Source organism: Phyllobates terribilis, unplaced genomic scaffold, assembly GCF_046119375.1.
Source record: "Phyllobates terribilis strain yellow unplaced genomic scaffold, ASM4611937v1 Scaffold_4__5_contigs__length_816908805, whole genome shotgun sequence".
In the NCBI taxonomy this organism is placed as follows: Eukaryota; Metazoa; Chordata; class Amphibia; order Anura; family Dendrobatidae; genus Phyllobates; species Phyllobates terribilis.
This window is the reverse complement of record NW_027362764.1, coordinates 274,537,512-274,554,151: the sequence shown is the minus strand read 5'-3', so window position 1 is coordinate 274,554,151 and position 16,640 is coordinate 274,537,512. Positions and strand designations below refer to the sequence as shown.

At 44.2% G+C, this 16,640-nt stretch overlaps 1 protein-coding gene across 2 annotated transcripts in view; it reads left to right on the top strand.

The window, feature by feature from the left end:
* NPSR1 (neuropeptide S receptor 1) overlaps positions 1-16,640 on the top strand; it is a 998,839-nt gene that overhangs the window by 575,171 nt on the left and 407,028 nt on the right. For both annotated transcript variants that reach the window (XM_073676612.1, XM_073676611.1), the window contains one exon: positions 8,718-8,919. In XM_073676612.1, coding sequence (XP_073532713.1) covers positions 8,718-8,919 — 202 coding nt within the window. The remainder of the gene's footprint in view (positions 1-8,717; positions 8,920-16,640) is intronic.

Below are 16,640 nucleotides of genomic sequence, written 5' to 3'. Positions count from 1 at the left end.
AGATATCACCACTAGAGATGAGCGGTGTTCGACTAGAACTGTTCGCCAATCTCAAATTCGAGCTGTTTTGGGCGGTGTTCGAGTTGTTCGACGAACCCGAACGATTTGCAAAAAATTCGGCTGTTCGAGGTTATGTTCGATAACTGTTCGTGCACCAAAAGCGTGTCCTGCATGTCTGGCGCTATTTAGAGCACCAATCATGCAGGGATTGTCTGCCACTCACTGTAATGCCACAGCCATGGTGGTTGTGGCATTAGAGTGATTGCCCAAATCGATGGGAACTGTGCTCACAGTGAAACATGAAAAGCCGGCAATTCAGCAGCGGTACACCGGTACCCGACAATTTAGAACCAAAAGAATAGAGCATCACACATAGATTAGATAGATAGAAACATGTCAGTCACATATATAAGAAGTACAGTGACAGTGTTGATTACTGTACTTGTCATTTAGTGTAAAGGATTTATAAAAAAAAATATTAGTGTTTTCATGCACCGTCTCTTTAAAAAAGCCGGCCGGCAATTCAGCAGCGGTACCCGACAATTTAGAATAGAAGGAATAGAGAATCACACATAGATTAGATAGATAGAAACATGTCAGTCACATATATAAGAAGTACAGTGACAGTGTTGATTACTGTACTTGCCATTTAGTGTAAAGGATTTATTAAAAAAAATAATAGTGTTTTCATGCACCGTCTCTTTAAAAAAGCCGGCCGGCAATTCAGCATCTGTACCCGACAATTTAGAATGGAAGCAATAGAGCATCACACATAGATTAGATAGATAGAAACATGTCAGTCACATATATATGAAGTACAGTGACAGTGTTGATTACTGTACTTGTCATTTAGTGTTAAAATAAAGGATTTATTTATAAAAAAATTGGCGTGGGATCCCCCATAATTTTAGTCTCTAGCGGAGGTTAAGCAGACGGCTGGGGCAGATGTTTGAAGCCTGGGAAGGGGTAATACCCACGGAGCTTCCCAGGCTACTAATATCAGCCCCCAGCTGAATGCCTAGCCTTTACTAGCTATTAAAATGGGGGACCCCCCAAAAAATTGACGTGGGGTCCCCCCTATTTTAATAGCAAGCAAAGGCTAGGCAGACAGCTGGGGGCTGATATTAATAGCCCAGTAAGGGTTCCATGAATATTGGCCCCCTCCCACGCTAGAAACACCAGCCGTCAGCCGCCCCAGAAATAGCACATCCATAGGATGCGCCAATTCTGGCACTTAGCCTCGCTCTTCCCACTGCCCTGTAGCTGTGGCAGTGGGGTAATAGGGCTGGGGTTGATGTCAGCTTATAATGCCAGCTGACATCAAGCCCAGGTTAGTAATGGAGAGGCGTCTATAAGACACCCCCATTACTAACCCCATAGTCAAAGTTAAAAAAAAACACAAACACCCAGAATAAAGTCCTTTAATTGAAATAAAGACACAATTCTTTATTGTTCTAAATTAAACCATACTTACAATCACGCCCATTCCAGCTGAAGCCAACGATCCCCTGCAATAAAAGAAAAATAATAAAGCAACATAATCCTTACCTTCCCATGGTTCCCACGACAGCTTCAGCTCTGCTACATCGAGATGACAGGCTGGACCGCAGCAGAAAGCTGCCATCCAGCCTGTCATCCCGCAGACACTGAGAAGCGCAGGCTTGCTTGCGCTGCTCAGCGTCTCTCTGTGACGGCATCCAGATGAGCCGAGTTCATGTCCAATGAACTCGGCTCACCTCATGCTTAATTGTACCTCGGGTACCGCTGCTGAATTGCCGGCCGGCTTTTTTAAAGAGACAGTGCATGAAAACACTATTATTTTTTTAAATAAATCCTTTACACTAAATGACAAGTACAGTAAGCAACACTGTCACTGTACTTATTATATGTGTGACTGACATGTTTCTATCTATCTAATCTATGTGTGAAGCTCTATTCTTTCTGTTCTAAATTGTCGGGTACAGATGCTGAATTGCCGGCCGGCTTTTTTAAAATGACGGTGCATGAAAACACTAATATTTTTTTTAATAAATCCTTTACACTAAATGACAAGTGCAGTAACCAACACTGTCACTGTGCTTCTTATATGTGTGACTGACATGTTTCTATCTATCTAATCTATGTGTGATGCTCTATTCCTTCTTGTCTAAATTGTCGGGTACCGGTGTATGCCGCTGCTGAATTTGCCGGCTGGCTTTTTTAAAGAGAGTGTCTTCTGAGCAGTTTGTCAGCTTTTGGACACCTTTGCAGGTGTTTTCTATGTGTTTCTATGTGTTTTTGTTTGCCTGCCATTGGTTTTAACGGTGTTCGACGGTGTTCTAAGGTGTTCGTCGAACAGTTCGACGAACAGTTCCTCGAACATCCCGGTGTTCGACGAACCGAACCGAACCCGAACACTACGGGGGTGGCTCAACACTAATCACCACATCAGTTACAAGCTGGAAGCACTGCAGTACTGCCTCAGCCAAACGGCAACAGGCTGTGCTGAAACTCATAAGCTTAGGTGATAAACCTCACATTACTTGTGAGTTGTGGACAGCTGTGAAAGAGCAGGCAGATCTGTGGTTGAGACCGCTGAACTTACATCCAGGCATGGTCGTGTGTGACAATGGCCGTAACCTGGTGGCGGCTCTGAGGCGAGACGAGACCACACACGTATCATGACTGGTTCATGTGCTTAACCTCGTGGTTCAGCGGTTTCTTAAATCGCAACCCAAGTTGCCAGATCTGCTCGTCAAAGTACGCCGCCTGTCAGCTCATTTTCGGATGTCGGCTACCGCTTCCACCGCTCTTGCTGTGTTGCAGCAGCGTTTGCAGCTTCCGGCACACCGACTGGTGTGTGATGTCCCCACACGTTGGAACTCTACCCTCCCCAAATTGCAAAGTATTTGTGAGCAGAAGAGAGCAGTTGTGGAGTACCAGCTGCAACAAGGCCATCAATATTCAGGTCAGACTCCACACATAAAACCTCAGGAGTGAACCTGCATGTCCTGACAAACTTTGAGGAGTCCACCAAGATGGTGAGTGGCGATGACACCATCATTAGCGTCAGCATCCCACTTGTCTGTCTTTTGCAATGCTCTCTGCAGAGAATTAAAGAGGAGGCATTGCAGCCAAAGTATGATGAGATGAATCAAGAAGCCATAGCAGGCGATTACACACAGCCCAGCCTCATCTCATCCCAACGTGCATTGGGGACAATGAGGGAGAGGAGGAGGAGGAGGAGAAACAGGAACTGGTATCATGCACTGTAAACGGTAGTACCTGTACAACTGTCATACTGTTGTTTCAGTGTGGGTGGCGTGAGGACAGGGGGGTGGAGGAGGAGAGGATGGTCAGTCATCATCTTGATGAGGACACAGAAGTCTTGACCATTACCAGTCTGGCACGCATGGCTGACTTTATGTTACGCTACCTTAACCGTGACTCTCGCGTTGTCAAAATGTTGGGTAACAGTCATTACTGGTTGGTGACACTTTTAGACCCCCCGCTACAAGGAGGACTTTCCCTCTCTTATTCCTGAGGTGGAGAGGTCTGCAAAAATGGGGCAGTACCAGAAGGCCCTTGCTGCAGAACTCTTAAAAAAATTCCCATCTGAACACGCTAGCGGCAGAGGTCACTGTTCATTGCCCAACCAAAGCGTACAGACGAGAGAGATGCAACTCCAATCCAGCAGAGGCAGGGGATCACTGTCAATGTTCTGGGACAGTTTTCTGAGACCCGCCCAGCTTACAGGCCCTGAGGCGCGGGGTACTCTCACAAGGAGTAGAAAGTTTCAAAAGATGGTGAGGGAGTACCTTGCCGACCGTACGAGTGTCCTCCGTGATTCCTCTGTGCCTTTTAATTATTGGATATCCAAGCTGGACACTAGGAGTGAACTTGCTCTTTACCGCTTGGACGTCCTGGCCTGCCCTGCCTCTAGCGTGTTATCGGAGCGTGTTTTTAGTGCCGCTGGGGGAATTATAACTCATAAGAGCACTCGCCTGTCAACTGACAATGATAATGGGAATAATGTTTTTAATATGCTGGACTGTATGGCTCTTGTAAGGGGAATTGCAAGTTCCTCCGTCCTCTTTTTTGGCAACTTTTGCTTGGAAGGCATAGTCAAAGACTATGGGAGACCCACTCCCAAATAATGGGAATAATGTTTTAATATGCTGTACTGCATGGCTCTTGTAAGGGGCATTGCAAGTTCCTCCATCCTAATTTTTGGCAGCTTTTGCTCGGAAGGCATAGGCAAAGACTATGGGAGACCCACTCCCCAATAATGGGAATAATGTTTTTAATATGCTGTACTGCATGGCTCTTGTAAGGGGCATTGCAAGTTCCTCCGTCCTAATTTTTGGCAGCTTTTGCTTTGAAGGCATAAGCAAAGACTATGGGAGAACTACTCCCCAAAAATGGGAATAATGTTTTTAATATGCTGTACTGCATGGCTCTTGTAAGGGGCATTGCAAGTTCCTCCAACCTAATTTTTTGCAGCTTTTGCTTGGAAGACAAAGGGAAAGACTATGGGAGACCAACTCCCCAATAATGGGAATAATGTTTTTAATATGCTGTACTGCACGGCTCTTGTAAGGGGCATTAAAATCGTCTTGTTAAGCTACTGTGACCTCCACTTCTCTTCCAAGGGTCATTGATATTGTCTTTTTATTCCACTGGGACCTCCACGTCTCTTCCAAGGGGCATTGATTTTGTCTTTTTATTCCACTGCGACCTTCACCACTCTCCCAAGGGGCATTAAATCAGTCTTGTTAAGCTACTGTGACCTCCACGTCTCTTCCACAGGGCATTTATATTGTCTTTTTATTCCACTGTAACCTCCACCACTCTTCCAAGGTGCATTAAAACCATCTTGCTAAGCTACTGTGACTTCCACGTCTCTTCCACGGGGCATTGATAATGGCTTTTTATTCCACTGTAACCTCCACCACTCTTCCAAGGGACATTAAAACCATCTTGTTAAGCTACTGTGACTTCCACATCTCTTCCAAGGGGCATTAAAACCATCTTGTTAAACCACTCTGAACTCCACAGCTTTTCCAAGGGGCATTGAAATGTTGTTTTTAATTACCTCTAATCTCCACGACTTTTCCAATAGGCATTGCATTTTCTCCTAATTTTAGTCAGCTTTTGCTTTTCAATGCATAGGCGAACACTAAGGGAGACCCACTCCCCAATAATGGGTAGAAGGTTTTTAGTGCGCTGTAATCCACGTCTGTTTCAAGGGGCATTGCAGTTCCTCATAATTTTTGGAAAGCCTTCCATTCACTGCTTAGGCCAACAGTGTACAGGAGACCCAGTTGCTATAAATGGTTTAATTAAGGCCCTCTGACCTCCGTGTGACTTCCAAGGGGCATTGGAGTGCCTCGAAATTTTTGGCAGGCATTGCACTCACTGTATGCCCTATAACTGTGTAGCCGAACTGCTCCTTTTGGTACAGAAGCATATCCTACTAGACTTGTGTGGTTGACTGGCCTGATATTGATGTGAATGGTCCCTGTTAATCCTGCTCTTTCTCCTTTGCCACCACCTCATTCATCATTCATCACCTGAAACTTTGTTTTAATGGGAGTCATAGAACTGGGATAGTAGCAGGAAAACATCCAGCAATCCTCAGAGGAGGTAGAATATGTGCAAAACGCTGGCCACCTGAGGCCTAGCTGATACTACATACATGCTCTTGCATTCCAAGGAACAGAAAGCTAAGGAAATGGATGGCCTCATGATCATGAATAATTTACTCGTTGTGTAGGAGGCAGACCACTGCTGCTGTCTACCTTCTGAACTTTGTGCTGAAGCCTGATTGACCCAGGACCCGCAATCCTCTATGTCTGTAGGACGTGTTGCATCCTAGTATGCAACTGTGTCCCGGCTTCCACAATATTAACCCAGTGTGAAGGCGTCAGTGAGATGGACCATCCCTGGCCACATTCACTTGTCCACGTGTTTGTGGTTAGGATGTCCTTCCCACTAAATGCACTGGGGAGGGCACAGGTAATGTTTTGGTATGCGCGCTTGTGTATAAGGTGCACCGGGACAAATAGAGGCGGCTGGGGACCGAGTATGGACATCCGGACGCCCCCTGGCGGCTGGGGACCAAGAGTGGACACCCGGCCGCCAGGCGACTTGGGACTGAGTATGGATACCAGGCCTCCGACGTAGCCATGACGTGGAGGCCAGATTCCGCCTCCACATGCCTAAAAGGCACAATTTCTAGTGCAAGCAAGCAGTATGGTATTGCAGCTTGGGGGTGGGTGGGTGGCAGGCTGCACACTTGCGCTTGCATTGCAAGGAATAGGGGAGGTACAACTGAACACTGCCCTGGGACAAGGACTTGAATGGGAATAGTTGCAAGTCTGCAACGACAGGTGCAGGGCGGGAGGTATCTTTGCATGTGCCATGAACAGAGGGTTGGCGTGCACACACTACAGCGGAATAGGCTGTCCTTCCCACTAAATGCACTGGGGAGGACACAGGTAATGTTTTGGTATGCGCGTGTGTATAAGGCGCATCGGGAAATATAGCTGCGGCTGGGGACCAAGTATGGACACCCGGCCGCCCCCTGGCGGCTGGGGACCGAGTTCGGACTCCAGGCCGCCGGGCAGCTGGGGACTGAGTATGGACCAGGCAGCCAATGCAGCCATGACATGGTGGCCGACGTCTGCCTCCTCAAGCCTAAAAGGCCTCATTTCAAGTGCAAGCAAGCTAGCAGTATGGTATTGTAGCCTGGGGGTGGGTGGCAGGCTGCACACTTACGCTTGCATTCCAAGAAAACAAAGCAGATGCTAACTTCTATCATCATCATCATGCTCCTCACCTTGGCACTCTCAACTCCCCTGATGGAGAAGCCAGGGCCCACCGGAGGAGTCTGGTTGTCTGGTGGGCTCGTCCAATGCTGCTCTAAAGCAGGCCAGGCTAAGAAAAGTGTGGGGAAGGTTACCGGGACAAATAGTGGCTGCTGGGGGCTGAGTATGGAGACCTCACTGCCGAAGCAGCCATGAGGTAGTGGCCAGCTTTGGCCTCCTTCAAACTAAAAGGCCCCATTTCAAGTGCAAGCTAGCAGTATAGTATAGCAGCCTGCGGGTGGGTGGGTGGTTGGCTGCATATTTGCGCTTGCATTGCTAGGAATGGGGGAGGTACTATTGAACACTGCCCTGGGACAAAGACTTGCACGGGGATAGTTGCAAGTCTGCATCTTCTGATGCGGCAAGGATCACTTCTCATGGGCACACTTTTAGGCAGTGACCTGGGTGTCAGAGATGCTTCCAGGGGTGCTCCCCATGCTGTTTCCATGTCTTTTCAGAACTGTATGCATGTGTCACACAGCACATGGCCAGATAAGGTTGTAAAATGTTAAAATGACATTTCCCGGTGAATGCATTTGTCACGGTTGAAAGCAATACAAAAGTGCAAAAACGCATACAAAATGCTACTTGTGAACATAGCCCAAGGTGTGGAGGAGTATTTTTGTTTTTGGTTATTTATTTTACCTTATACACATGTCTTTACCCTGGAAAGGATGTTCCTTAACATATTTCACAGGAAAACAGTTTCAGTATCGTTTTTGAACGTTTTATTGTGAGTCCGTAAAAGTGGCTTAATACCTCTGACCACGTTGTTGACAGCCGTGACCTGGGGGTCAGAAATGCTTCCTGGGGCGATGCCCATGCTGTCCCCATGTCATTTGAGCCCTGTCACTATCGTTTTGGGCACTTTTTAGGCTTTCTACAGACTGACGGGGGTGCCACCGCAAAAATGCTCGGGTCTCCCATAGACTAACATTGGGCTCGTTGCTCGGGTCGAGCACCCGAGTATCACGGTGAGCTTGGCCCGAGCTTCGAGCACCCGAGCATTTTAGTGCTCGCTCAACACTAGTACTGACAGATCTGAATGGTCCAGAGAAAAACTATTGAATTATCATGGAATTCTTCAGAGTTTGGTGTTCTTTGTCTTGACAGCTAGAATAGTGCTTCATGCTAAGCAATTCTTGCTATTAAAAGTGACAGAAATATCAAAGTACCTAACATTTATTATTTTTTAATTATGCTTATTTAAAGGAAACCTGTTACCCCAATACTCCAAATAAAAACACTTCTACATTCATGTAAGGGACTCAACCTCTATGAAAATCATATTTGTGGTATATGTTTTACTGATTTTGTTTTATGTAAAAACAGTTTTATTACATATGTATATAAGGAGGCTTCTGTGCACCCTTGGCAAGGTCAAGTGCTCGGTGCATCGTTCTGTCCTCTCAATTACCATCCTTCACCTCTCCTGCTGTGATGATTTACAGCACTTCATATAGTGATACCTGTATTGAATCCTCATCCCTGCACACCTTGACATTGCTGAAGCCCAGAGCTGCCACAATCTTAGTGTGTGCGGGTATCGTCCAGTAACCTAGTCCGGTCTGCAGCAGCAGCTTGCTACAATCAGAATCACACAGCAGCGGGCGACCGATACTGACAGGAGAGTTAGATCAGAACACATACACACTAACAATGTATGCGCTCGGCTCCTGCAGTAACAGCCTGCGCTCTCATCTCCCTCTCCTGTCATCATTGGCTGCCTGCTGCTGTGTGATGATTTTTGAATAGAAATAATATTCAGTGTTTATTTGTCACTGAAAAATAATAATAATGAATCCTTTACCTGTTTCGTTTTGCTATCATCTCTTGAAGGATGAAATATTTGTTTTCTTTTTTACACAGAAAGACAAGCTAAAGTTCTAATTGTAGTCGCATGGACTCTTTCTTTCCTTTTTTCAATTCCAACCTTGATTATATTTGGAAAATATAAACTTGCAAATGGAGAAACCCAGTGCTGGGCTCTTTGGCCAGATGAGTCTTACTGGAAACCATACATGACAATTGTGTCCTTCTTGGTATATTTCATTCCACTAATCATTATAAGGTAAGTTTTTATTCACATTTATAGCGATGTATACTCTACATATTATTTAATTAATAATTTAAATATGTTATATATGTTACATAAATTGTATATACTTTAAATATGTATTCTAGTCTTTATAGTGGCATCACTAAAAAAACAAACCAAAAACAAACAATTAGAAACCCGCTATATACTATGATGACAAATTTTGCTGAATTCACACTGAGCGAATTATAAAAAAAATCTGTATTTTGCAGAATGTACAGTACAGACCAAAAGTTTGGACACACCTTCTCATTTAAAGATTTTTCTGTATTTTCATGACTATGAAAATTGTACATTCACACTGAATGCATCAAAACTATGAATAAACACATGTGGAATTATATACTTAACAAAAAAGTGTGAAACAACTGAAAATATGTCTTATATTCTAGGTTCTTCAAAATAGCCACCTTTTGCTTTGATGACTGCTTTGCACACTCTTGGCATTCTCATGATGAGCTTCAAGAGGTAGTCACCGGAAATGGTCTTCCAACAATCTTGAAGGAGTTCCCAGAGAAGCTTAGCACTTGTTGGCCCTTTTGCCTTCACTCTGCAGTCCAGTTCACCCCAAACCATCTCGATTGGGTTCAAGTCTGGTGACTGTGGAGGCCAGGTCATCTGGCATAGCACCCCATCACTCTCCTTCTTGGTCAAATAGCCCTTACACAGCCTGGATGTGTGTTTGGGGTCATTGTCCTGTTGAAAAATAAATTATGGTCCAACTAAACGCAAGCCGGATGGAATAGCATGCCGCTGCAAGATGCTGTGGTAGCCATGCTGGTTCAGAATGCCTTCAATTTTGAATAAATCCCCAACAATGTCACCAGCAAAGCACCCCCACACCATCACACCTCCTCCTCCATGCTTCACGGTGGGAACCAAGCATGTAGAGTCCACCCGTTCACCATTTCTGCGTCGCACAAAGACACGGTGGTTGGAACCAAAGATCTCAAATTTGGACTCATCAGACCAAAGTATAGATTTCCACTGGTCTATTGTCTATTCCTTGTGTTCTTTAGCCCAAACAAGTCTCTTCTGCTTGTTGCCTGTCCATAGCAGTGGTTTCCTAGCAGCTATTTTACCATGAAGGCCTGCTGCACAAAGTCTCCTCTTAACAGTTGTTGAAGAGATGTGTCTGCTGCTAGAACTCTGTGTGGCATTGACCTGGTCTCTAATCTGAGCTGCTGTTAACCTGCTATTTCTGAGGCTGGTGACTCGGATAAACTTATCCTCAGAAGCAGAGGTGACTCTTGGTCTTCCTTTCCTGGGGCGGTCCTCATGTGAGCCAGTTTCTTGTAGCGCTAGATGGCTTTTGCAACTGCACTTGGGGACACTTTCAAAATTTTCCCAATTTTTCAGACTGACTGACTTTCATTTCTTAAAGTAATGATGGCCATGCTTTTTTCTTGCCATAATGCAAATTCAAACAGTCTATTCAGTAGGACTATCAGCTGTGTATCCACCTGACTTCTGCACAACACAACTGATGGTCCCAACCCCATTTATAGGGCAAGAAATCCCACTTATTAAACCTGACAGGGCACACCTGTGAAGTGAAAACCATTTCCGGTGACTACCTCTTGAAGCTCATCAAGAGAATGCCAAGAGCCATTGAGCAAAGCAGTCATCAAAGCAAAAGGTGGCTATTTTGAAGAACCTAGAATATAAGACATATTTTCAGTTGTTTCACACTTTTTTGTTAAGTATATAATTCCACATGTGTTAATTCATAGTTTTGATGCCTTAAGTGTGAATGTACAATTTTCATAGTCATGAAAATACAGAAAAATCTTTAAATGAGAAGGTGTGTCCAAACTTTTAGTCTGTACTGTATATTTTGGTTAAATTGTAGTAAAATTCAATTTCACTATAATAAATCCACTGATCTCTAATTTCTACCATTGTTTCTGGTTACCGACTTTCAACTGTTTTGACTACCCGTCTACCTTACAATTATGTCTCTGACCTGGTCCTCCTGGTATTGATCTTGGTTTTGTCCTTACCACATCACTAATTTCAGATTCTGTCCTGACTTGATCCTATCTGGCTCTACGCTGGCACGTTAACTCAGATCAGCTGCCACTCTGTTGATGCAACCCAGAAGGCCCTACTAGTTACAGATCAGTACTTTTGTAATGGGCTCCCCTGTTCTATATGAAATCCATCCATCCATTTATTCAAAACCCAAGAGGTGGACATCCAGGCAAAATATAAGAGTCAACAATTTGACTCATCTCAAGGTTTATCAGTTCTTGCATGACAAATATAGCCTTGGAGGTAGTCTTATGCTTCGTAATAGTGAGATCACAGACATCCATGCAAGCACCATGCGACGCACGTTACCCAAATCTGTAATGGTGGTCTGAAAACCTGTGCAGAAGTGTCATAAGAAGCGTTGACTCAAGTTTGCAAAAAAGTAAGAACAGTGGAAAGTAGAAGATTGGAAACAGGTGACTTGGAGCAATGAGACGAAAGTCAATAGACTAGGCTCTGAAGGGTGCAAATGGGTGTGAAAGAAACTAGGGAAAAAGTGGCTAATAATGGATCAAGAAGTTGAAGGAACTGTCAAGTTCGTTGGAGCAAGCCTGACAACATGGGGTTGTTTCACAGCCAAAGGCGTTGGATACTTGACCAAGATTGATGGTGGTCTCAATGTTGAGCTAATTGTGAGTATCCTACAAAACGAGTAACTTCGTATACTCGAGTACTACGGGTATGAAAAGGACGACATAGTGTTCTAGCAGGTCAACGACCCGAAACATACATCGAGATTGGCAAAGAAATGGTTCAATGACAATGAAGTAGAGGTGCTGGATTGGCCCCAAATTTCCCAAACCTCAACCCAATCGAACACTTGTGGGTAGAGTTGAAGAAAAGCTGTATACATACCCAAATGAGTCGACTCGTATGCACCAACTTTGGGAACATGTAGAAGAGCCCTGGGATCAGATTTTGGTAGATCCTGAATCTGATTAAGAGCATGCCCAGAAGGATTAAGGCTGTGATGAAAACCAAAGATGGACTTTTAAAATACTAACAAAACAATAAAAATTTAAATTTTAGATTTTTTGGAGCAAAACAGTAAAAATGCAGTGACATGACAAGAATCTGGATAACTAATCATATGCAAAATAGTGGCAAGTCATGTTTATGCATGAGAAAGCCAAGTTGATTGTCTATAAAATAAAGGTAGTCTCATGTTTGAAGCAGTAGTGGATGGTGCGATATGGAGCCAGAAAATCAAAAGTTCAAAACATTGTTACCCTTTTGCTTATCAGTGTACAGTGTTGCATCTGTTACACTAGCGGGGACAGTACAGACCCAAAAAGTACCAAAAAGGACTTCAAATGGGGACAATACTGCCTTTCTATTTGGAGTGTGTCTGACTGAAAATAGTAAAAGGGACAAGCACTGTACCTAGTTCTTAAATGTGTCTACCATGGCCTTTTGAATTTTTAGCTTAAGTGTCCCATTTAATCTCTCCACTTTTCCATTGCTTTATGGGTGATTAAGAGGTATGGAATGCCTGTTCTATTCTCAGAGCCTGCACACATTAGCTTGTCTGCAGTTATTTTAGCATTGGTACTTTTTGCCATCTTGAAAAGAGATCATAGAATCATAGAATCATAGAATTTTAGAGTTGGAATGGACCTCCAGGGTCATCATGTTCAACCCTCTGCTCAATAGAGGATTCACTAAACCATCTCAGACAGGTGTCTGTCCAGCCTCTGTGTGAAGACTTCCATTGAAGGAGAACTCACCACCCCTCTTGGAAGCCTGTTCCACTTATTAATCAACCTCACTGTCAGAAAGTTTTTTTAATATCTAATCTGTATTTTCTCCCTTTCAGTTTAATTCAAATGAGAATAAGGATGATCCCTCTACACTGTGACATCCCTTCAGATATTTGTAGACAGCTATTGTCTCCTCTTAGCCTTCATCTTTGCAAGCAAAACATTCCCAGATCCTTTAACCGTTCCTTGTAAGACATACTTTGCAGTCTGCTCACCATCCTGGTAGCTTTTCTCTGAACTTGCTCCAGTTTTTCACTGTCTTTTTAAAATGTGGTGCCCAGAACTAGACACAGTATTCCAGATGGGGCCTGACCAAGGTGGAGTAGAGGGGGATAATTACTTCATGTGATCTAGACTAGAGATGAGCGGTGTTCGACTAGAACTGTTCCCCAATCTCAAATTCGAGCTGTTTTGGGCGGTGTTCGAGTTGTTCGACGAACCCGAACGATTTGCAAAAAATTCGGCTTTTCAAGGTTATGTTCGAGAACTGTTCGTGCACCAAAAGCGTGTCCTGCAGGTCTGGCGCTATTTAGAGCACCAATCATGCAGGGATTGTCTGCCACTCACTGTAATGCCACAGCCATGGAGGTTGTGGCATTACAGTGATTGCCCAAATCGATGGGAACAGTGCCAACAGTGAAACATGAAAAGCCGGCAATTCAGAAGCGGCATACACTGGTACCCGACAATTTAGAACCGAAAGAATAGAGCTTCACACATAGATTAGATAGATAGAAACATGTCAGCCACATATATACGAAGTACAGTGAAAGTGCTGCTTACTGTACTTGTCATTTAGCGTAAAGGATTTATCAAAAAAAATAATAGTGTTTTCATGCACCGTCTCTTTAAAAAAGCCGGCCGGCAATTCAGCATCTGTACCCGACAATTTAGAATAGAAGGAATAGAGAATCACACATAGATTAGATAGATAGAAACATGTCAGTCACATATATATGAAGTACAGTGACAGTGTTGATTACTGTACTTGTCATTTAGTGTAAAGGATTTATCAAAAAAAATAATAGTGTTTTCATGCACTGTCTCTTTAAAAAAGCCGGCCGGCAATTCAGCAGCGGTACCCGACAATTTAGAATAGAAGGAATAGAGAATCACACATAGATTAGATAGATAGAAACATGTCAGCCACATATATATGAAGTACAGTGACAGTGTTGATTACTGTACTTGTCATTTAGTGTAAAGGATTTATCAAAAAAAATAATAGTGTTTTCATGCACCGTCTCTTTAAAAAAGCCGGCCGGCAATTTAGCAGCGGTACCCGACAATTTAGAATAGAAGGAATAGAGAATCACACATAGATTAGATAGCTAGAAACATGTCAGCCACATATATATGAAGTACAGTGACAGTGTTGATTACTGTACTTGTCATTTAGTGTAAAGGATTTATCAAAAAAAATAATAGTGTTTTCATGCACCGTCTCTTTAAAAAAGCCGGCCGGCAATTCAGCAGCGGTACCCGACAATTTAGAATAGAAGGAATAGAGAATCACACATAGATTAGATAGATAGAAACATGTCAGTCACATATATATGAAGTACAGTGACAGTGTTGCTTACTGTACTTGTCATTTAGTGTAAAGGATTTATTAAAAAAAATAATAGTGTTTTCATGCACCGTCTCTTTAAGAAAGCCGGCCGGCAATTCAGCATCTGTACCCGACAATTTATAACAGACAGAATAGAGCTTCACACATAGATTAGATAGATAGAAACATGTCAGTCACATATATATGAAGTACAGTGATAGTGTTGGTTACTGTACTTGTCATTTAGTATTAAAATAAAGGATTTATTATTAAAAAAATTGGCGTGGGGTTCCCCTTAATTTTAGTCTCTAGCGGAGGTTAAGCAGACAGCTGGGGCAGATGTTTGAAGCCTGGGAAGGGGGTAATACCCACGGAGCTTCCCAGGCTACTAATATCAGCCCCCAGCTGAATACATAGCCTTTACTAGCTATTAAAATGGGGGACCCCCCCAAAAAAATGACGTGTGGTCCCCCCTAATTTAATAGCTAGCAAAGGCTAGGCAGACAGCTGGGGGCTGATATTAATAGCCCAGGAAGGGAGCCATGAATATTGGCCCCCTCCCAGGCTAGAAACACCAGCCGTCAGCCGCCCCAGAAATGGCGCATTCATAGGATGCGCCAATTCTGGCACTTAGCCTCGCTCTTCCACGCTGCCCTGTAGCGGTGGCAGGGGGTAATAGGGCTGGGGTTGATGTCAGCTTATAATGCCAGCTGACATCAAGCCCAGGTTAGTAATGGAGAGGCGTCTATAAGACACCCCCATTACTAACCCCATAGTCAAAGTTAAAAAAAACACAAACACCCAGAATAAAGTCCTTTAATTGAAATAAAGACACAATTCTTTATTGTTCTAAATTAAACCATACTTACCATCACGCCCATTCCAGCTGAAGCCAACGATCTCCTGTAATAAAAATAAAATAATAAAGCAACCTCATCCTTACCTTTCCATGGTTCCCACGACAGCTTCAGCTCTGCTACATCGAGATGACAGGCTGGACCGCAGCAGAACGCCGCCATCCAGCCTGTCATCCCGCAGACACTGAGAAGCGCAGGCTTGCTTGCGCTCCACATTGTCTCTCTGTGACGGCATAAAGATGAGCCGAGGTCATGTCCAATGAACTCGGCTCACCTCATGCATGTCACTTACAGCGTGGGAGAATTCTCACGCTGAAGCGCTGAGTGCAGGAGAATTTTCCCACGCTGTCAGTGAGGTGCATGAGGTGAGCTGAGTTCATTGGACATGACTTCGGCTCATCTGGATGCCGTCACAGCGAGACACTGAGGAGCGCAAGCATGCCTGCTCTTCTCAGTGTCTGCGGGATGACAGGCTGGATGGCAGCGTTCTGCTGCGGTCCAGCCTGTCATCTCGATGTAGCAGAGCTGAAGCTGTCGTGGGAACCATGGAAAGGTAAGGATGAGGTTGGTTTATTATTTTTCTTTTATTGCAGGAGATCGTTGGCTTCAGCTGGAATGGGCGTGACGGTAAGTATGGTTTAATTTAGAACAATAAAGAATTGTGTGTTTATTTCAATTAAAGGACTTTATTCTGGGTGTTGTGTTTTTTTTAAATACTTTACTAGAAATTCATGGCGGTCATGTCTAATACTGGCGTGACCCCATGAATTTTGGGCTTGGGGCCAGCTGATAATACCAAGCTGGCCCTAACCCCTTTATTACTTAGTGAGCCACCGCACCAGGGCCCTGGATGAGTTGGGTACAGCGCCAGAAGATGGCGCTTCTATGAACGCGCCATTTTCCGGGGTGGCTGCGGACTGCAATTTGCAGCGGGGGGGGCCCAGAAAGCTTGGGCCTCCCTGCGCTGCAGATTCCAGCGCCCAGCTGCCTAGTTGTACCTGGCTGGACACAAAAATAGGGCGAAGCCCCACGTATTTTTTTTTTTAATTATTTCATGAAATTCATGAAATAATTAAGAAAAAAAGGCCTTCCCTATATTGTTGTGTCCGGCCAGGTACAAATAGTCAGCTGGTGGTTGGGGGCAGCCCGTTCCTGCCTGCTGTACCTGGCTGGACACAAATATAGTGCGAAGCCCCACTTCAATTTTTTTAAATTATTTCAGGAAATTCATGAAATAATTAAAAAATAATTGACGTGGGGCTTCGCACTATATTTGTGTCCAGTCAGGTGCAGCAGGCAGGAACGGGCTGCCCCCAACCACCAGCTGCCTATTTGTACCTGGCCGTACACAACAATATAGGGAAGCCCTTTTTTTCTTAATTATTTCATGAAATAATTTAAAGAAAATTGACGTGGGGCTTCGCCCTGTTTTTCTGTCCAGCCAGGTACAACTAGGCAGCTGGGGGCTGGAATCCACAGCGCAGGGAGGCC